Below are 6,564 nucleotides of genomic sequence, written 5' to 3'. Positions count from 1 at the left end.
TACCTGACGGTGCTGGGTCATAGAGGTCAGACAATAGCAACACGACTCTCTCCTTGGTGCATGTCGGGTAATCCTGGCTGCTCTGTCCCTCCACCCCCTCCCTCCCCTCCATCCTCCCTCCCTCCCTCCCTCCCTCCCTCCCTCATTCCTCCGTCCAACCCCCCCCCCTCCCTCCATCCTCCCTCCCTCCATCCTCCCTCCCTCCCTCCCTCCCTCCCTCCCTCCCTCCCTCCCTCATTCCTCCGTCCAACCCCCCCCCTCCCTCCCTCCCTCCCTCCCTCCCTCATTCCTCCGTCCAACCCCCCCCCTCCCTCCATCCTCCCTCCCTCCCTCCCTCCCTCCCTCATTCCTCCATCCACCCTCCCTCCATCCTCCCTCCCTCCCTCCCTCCCTCATTCCTCCATCCACCCTCCCTCCATCCTCCCTCCCTCCCTCCCTCCCTCCCTCCCTCATTCCTCCGTCCACCCCCCCCCTCCCTCCATCCTCCCTCCCTCCCTCCCTCCCTCATTCCTCCGTCCACCCCCCCTCCATCCTCCCTCCCTCATTCCTCCGTCCACCCCCCCTCCATCCTCCCTCCCTCATTCCTCCGTCCACCCTCCCTCCCTCCATCCTCCCTCCCTCCCTCCCTCATTCCTCCGTCCACCCTCCCTCCCTCCATCCTACCTCCCTCCCTCCCTCCATCCTCCCTCCCTCCCTCCCTCCATCCTCCCTCCCTCCCTCCCTCCCTCCCTCATTCCTCCGTCCACCCCCCCCCTCCCTCCATCCTCCCTCCCTCCCTCCCTCCCTCATTCCTCCGTCCACCCCCCCTCCATCCTCCCTCCCTCATTCCTCCGTCCACCCCCCCTCCATCCTCCCTCCCTCATTCCTCCGTCCACCCTCCCTCTATCCTCCCTCCCTCCCTCCCTCATTCCTCCGTCCACCCTCCCTCCCTCCATCCTACCTCCCTCCCTCCCTCCATCCTCCCTCCCTCCCTCCCTCCCTCCCTCCCTCCCTCCCTCCCTCCCTCCCTCCCTCATTCCTCCGTCCACCCCCTCCCTCCCTCCCTCCCTCCCTCATTCCTCCGTCCACCCCCCCCCTCCCTCCATCCTCCCTCCATCCCTCCATCCTCCCTCCATCCTCCCTCCCTCCCTCATCCCCCCCTCCCTCATCCCCCCGTCCATCCCTCCGTCCGTGGCGTGGCATGGACAGTGAACGGCGGCTGGTCCACCTGGACCACCTGGTCGTCCTGCAGCGCCGTCTGTGGGCGTGGCTGGCAGAAGAGGAGTCGGAGCTGCACCAATCCCGCCCCACTGAACGGAGGCACTTCCTGCGAGGGCCAGAGTGTCCAGAAAAGCGCCTGCACAGCCACCTGTCCAGGTAACTCCCAGCCCACTTCCTGTTCCGTGGTGCTCGGCTTCCTGTGGCTTCGCTTTTTTTTTCTTTTTTTTTGTGCCAACCCCCCCCAACCCTGCATCTAGAAGTCATTAGTTCATGTTTTAGGTTTCGTCACCCTCTCTTTTGCTGCACATCGTTTTGGCATTAAGCAGATGTTGTTATGTTCTATGAATTAGCTGTTTCCTGTGTAAGATTGGTTCCAGTTGAGTGGCAATAATACCGACCTTTTCCATTCGCAGTGGTGCTTCTGGGGTAATTTAACATCATTAGACTCCATTCATGCCTCTCTCCTGCTTTACAGACCTGTCTCCTTAAAGAGACGTAACCCCAGCCAGAGCAGCGTCACGGCAGCCAGTACATCTGTTATTGTTTGGTGCTCAAGCCATGTAGTAAATATGTGCAATAAAAAGCTGAATTATGGCACAGCCGGTGCGCCGTGAGTACGTGTGAGGAGTTAAGGCGTATTTGATCTCTCCCCCCCTCCCCCCGGCCGTCTCGGGGGCTGTGTGCCTGCCTGGTGCTGAGCAGCGGTTATCGATTCCTGGCAAGGCCGAGATGGAAGTCAGCCTGCTTCATTTACAGGCCCACATTAGCCTCCAGATGGAGAGATGCAAGGGGGAAAGAGAGAGAGAGAGGGAGAGAGATGGGGGGGTGGGGGTGGATAGGAGAGAGAGAGGGTAGGGAAGGGTGAAAAAAGGAGGTATGGAGGGAAGGGGAGGACGGAGAGGACAGGAGAGAAAGGAGAGGGAGGAAAAGAGCGAGAGGGGAGGAGGGACAGAGAAAAAAAAGAATGGGTGAAGAGAAAAGGGGATAACGATGTAGAGAATAAGGAGGGAGGAGTGTGCTGTGTTAGCACGAGAGGCCGGCGGCGGACGGAGAAGCCAGGCACGCGTCCAGCACTCGGCCGCCCGGCTGACCGGAGGAGAGACTCCCGCACTCCGGGAACAGCAGACGGGAAAGCCGACACCGGCCAGCCACCTCACATCCCTCTCTCACTGCTCTCTCCTTCCTCTGCGTCTCTCCCTCGCCTCCCTCCTCTCCTCCTCTCCCTCTCTCCTCCCCTTCTCCCTCTCTCCACCTGCCTCTGCCAGAGTTTCTCTCTCTCTCTCTCTCTCTCTCTCTCTCTCTGTCTATCTAGCTGCTGTGTTTCACGTCTCTCCCCTGCAGCGGTAACCTAAACACAGCACCTGGCGCCGGGCTGGGCGCCAACAAAAATGGCTGCTAGGAACGCAACGCTAACGGCGGGAAATAGAGGTGTGCTGTGAACACAGGACCGCAGGAGCCTGGCAGCTGGGGAGGGATATCTGGATAGATGTGGCGTTATTAGGGCTGTGGGCCCAGAGGAGGGATACGTAGATAGATGCGGCGTCATTAGGCCCGGGGACACAGAGCTGGAATTACAGGAGTGTGCGGGGTGTGCGGCGTCCCCAGGAGACGGATGGGTGTGGGTGGGTCGGCTCGCCAGCCGCTAAGGGGATTAACGACGGCCGGTCCGTTCCGCTGGTGTGTTAGGGACCAGCCCAAGAGTGAGTGTGTCATTTGAACCCCGAGGGTACTGTAACCCAAATTGCGTTGCGCCCAGCGAGTGCAGTCTGAAGGCTGGCTCGTATAGAGGCGCAACTTTCTTTGGTCCTCGTTTGAGGAGGGATATAGTGGTGGCTTGACCTCCATCACACCTCAATATGCTCTTTTGTTTGCTTGACGAGACGTTCTTCTTTCACCTCTTTCTCTCTTTCTCTCTTCCTCTCTTCCTCTCTCTCTCTCTCTCTCTCTCTCTCTCAGTAATCAGTGCGTATAGAGACAGGGCAGCAGAGGTCTCAGACAGACCTAAGCTGTCTCTTCCCGTGTTCCAGACCCCAGTCCTCCTGAGGTCCAGGGCTCAGTCAGCCAAGGAAGGCAGGCGGCAGAGGGAGGCAGAGGGAGGCAGAGGGAGGCAGAGGGAGGCAGAGGGCGGCAGAGGCAGGCAGAGGCAGGCAGAGGCAGGCAGAGGGAGGCAGAGGGAGGCAGAGGGAGGCAGAGGGAGGCAGAGGGCGGCAGAGGCAGGCAGAGGCAGGCAGAGGGAGGCAGAGGGAGGCAGAGGGAGGCAGAGGCAGACAGAGGGAGGCAGAGGGAGGCAGAGGGAGGCAGAGGCAGGCAGAGGCGAGCGGATGCAGGCGGAGGCAGGGGAGCAGACAGAGGCAGACAGAGGGAGGCAGAGGGAGGCAGAGGGAGGCAGAGGGAGGCAGAGGGAGGCAGAGAGGGCAGAGGGAGGCAGAGGGAGGCAGAGGGAGGCAGAGGCGAGCGGATGCGGGCGGAGGCAGGGGAGCAGACAGAGGGAGGCAGAGGGAGGCAGAGGGAGGCAGAGGGAGGCAGAGGGAGGCAGAGGCGAGCGGATGCGGGCGGAGGCAGGGGAGCAGACAGAGAGGGACAGACAGGCAGACGGACAGACAGGCAGACGGACAGACAGGCAGACGGACAGACAGGCAGACGGACAGGCAGGGGAACGAGGAGGAGGTGATGGGCTTTCTAATCAGAAGAGGTACCTCGTCGGCGTAGCTTCCTCAGTGGGGGCCGTTTATAAAACCCACAGACATGGCCCAGCAACCACAGCCCCACAGGGGGTGGGGGGTGGGGTGGGGGGGGGGATCACATGGGGGCTCCTCCCTGATTTATCAAAAACACGGATTGTGAGTGGTGCGTATGAATCATCCCAGGCTGGGGGCAGAGACAGGCTGGCCCTGGTGGCTCTCTACCCCGCCCTAGCCCTGGCCCTGGCCCTAACCCTAGTCAAATATTTGAGAGCTGTTATGGATAGTTCATATTTACTGGAACTCATTTGAATACAGTTGTTTCTGGGTGCCATATTTTGGTGCTTATCGGGTGTGCTTTCTTGTTTGCTTTGTTTGGTACATGTTGTGCTACTTAAAATGCCATGATATACAGTAATGAGATCTAGTTTTAGGAATTCATTAATTAACCAAGCCAGAAGTTTTTTGGTGATCATTTGTTTTCCAGTGCATTTTATGTTCTCTTTTTGTTGTTTCAGATCTTTATAAAATGGGTAGAGGACATTTTATGTTTCAGCAGCTGACTAATTCATGGTTCTGGGGCATTTGGGCAGCTTCGTCTGAACAGTATTGATATCCATTCTGATCGAAAGTACTCATGCACACACCTTTTAGTAGGAAAACAGTTGTGTGTGTAAAATACTAACAAATGAATCACCCAACTCCATTCAAAGACAATCATTTGGTGTCAACAACAACATAATAATGTGATCAATTGTGATGATTAAAAACAAGTTCGTATTTAATATTTTATGTGGCTGCTGTCTATCTCAGGCCGGATGTCCTTTTTTGGTGATGGGTGATGAGTGTTTCATTGCATACAGCCTGTGGGACTAATAATTTGACACCCCTGACGGGTCTATCCAGAGAAAATGTTCCCTATACAGTATATTAGTTTGTCTGGTATTGTGATTCATTGTAACCTGATGAAGGTCTAGTGTGACCGAAACATAATAAAGTATCAAGTATCAAATATATGCAGGTAAAGTCAGCGTGTGGGAAGCCTCTCTGAACCAACATGGATCTGTTCCCTCCTACGCCCTGTCAGTGCGCAGCAGCCTAGCAGTGTGAACGTGAGCCCCCCCTCCTTGTCAGAAGATTGTAAAACCCAAACTGCGTGGGGGGCTGGCAGCTGCCCGTTTGTGCGATCAGATGGACCCCGCGCCGGGGAAGACGGCGCCGCGAAGCCTCACACACCCTGACAGGAGAACAGATCCGCTGCCAAACCACATAAGAGCTCATCACTCCCCCCCCCTCCTCTCACCCAACCCTCCCCCAGTCTCCCTTCACTCCTCCCCCTTTGCCTCCCACCGCCCTCCCGGTCCTCTCCTCCACCCCCACCCCCCTCTCCGCCATCTCTCGTCATTGGCCTTAGCCACACCGCATTGACTTGTGGTCACAGCAGCGAGAGAGAGAGAGAGAGAGAGAGAGAGAGAGAGAGGAGGGAGACGGCCACGACTAGAGAGCCACGACCCAAACCGGATGTCCACAGTTCCCTCCAACACCTCCCACACACAGGGTCAGGGAGGGTCAGCGGGCTAACGAAGGCGCCGAGACACTGCTGCACGGTCCTGCGACAGTAACGGCTCTCTGCGCGGCCGACCAGCTACAGTACGTGACGATAAGACGGCGGCTCAAGTTTGGACTGTGTTTGAATGCCCTTTCCATACAGACAAGGGCTTGGAAGGGGCACCCCAAAACAATACGAACTGCTGGCTAAGTAGTTAAATAAGTGGACGGCTGAGTTAGTGATAGCCTCCCGTCTCAGGCGAAGGGAAACAGACGTTTTTTTCTGCCTGAATCAACAAGCAACCGCAGGGAATGTGTGTGAAAATGTGTGAATTATTTAAATAGTGTTCTCGTCCCTCCGGCTGGCCAGGGGAGTTGGGGAGATTCATTTGCTAGATAGAAAATAAACAAACTCAGGGATTGGTAGACTGGCGTCGGTGTGTAGATGGGGGCCGGGGAGAGGGGGATGGGGGGGGGTTATGGTGTGTGTGTGTGTGCGTGCGTGCATACGCAAATGCGCCAATGCGCGCACGTACTGTATAAGCCAGCGGGTGGTGGCTGCGGAAGCCAGCGGAGGCTCTTTCATCAAACCACTGCTGTCTTATTGCGCCGGCCTGAATCAGTTCTGCAAATGTCACAGCCAATAAAGCAGAGAAACTAGGCGTTGATGGCCTCACTCCACCCCTCCACTCCAGCCCCTCGACGCGGCGCTTTTGTCTGAAACTTATCCCCCCTTTCGGAGGCTTTTGGTTTTTCATCAGGGAGAGAACAATTGGGGTTACGTGTGGTCACACACGTGTTTGCGTGTGTGTGTCTGGATGTGGGCGGGTGGGGGGGGGGGGTGTCTTTGTGTGTGCGTTGACGACGACGGGGGGGGGGCAGGGCTGCAGATCTCCGTGGGTAATCGTTCTGGTCAAGGACACGGCAGCCGGAGGTGTCCTCTGCTCTTCCCTCTCCGCCCACATTGTGATTCTGGGGAGCGCAGCCTCAAACGGAGCCCCCCTTCCAGCCGCCGAAGAGACGCGCTTCTGTCCTTGACAAGAATGACGACGTGTCCAAACGGGGGTCTGTGGTATTACGCTGCCCCCCCCCCCCCCCCGCCCCCACACACACACACACTCCTCCAAACCCCAGC

The 6,564-nt window shown here is 57.8% G+C and overlaps 1 protein-coding gene across 1 annotated transcript in view; it reads left to right on the top strand.

Moving 5' to 3' along the window:
• Window positions 1-6,564, top strand: part of unc5a (unc-5 netrin receptor A) — a gene marked incomplete at both ends in the record, with an annotated part of 179,401 nt that overhangs the window by 126,995 nt on the left and 45,842 nt on the right. Inside the window, one exon of the mRNA XM_084449127.1 lies at window positions 1,189-1,356. Within this exon, the coding sequence (XP_084305253.1) occupies window positions 1,189-1,356 (168 nt within the window). The remainder of the gene's footprint in view (window positions 1-1,188; window positions 1,357-6,564) is intronic.

This window comes from Borostomias antarcticus (assembly GCF_949987555.1).
Source record: "Borostomias antarcticus genome assembly, chromosome: 14".
NCBI classification, from domain to species: domain Eukaryota; kingdom Metazoa; phylum Chordata; class Actinopteri; order Stomiiformes; family Stomiidae; genus Borostomias; species Borostomias antarcticus.
This window is presented reverse-complemented; position numbering and strand designations above follow the sequence as displayed.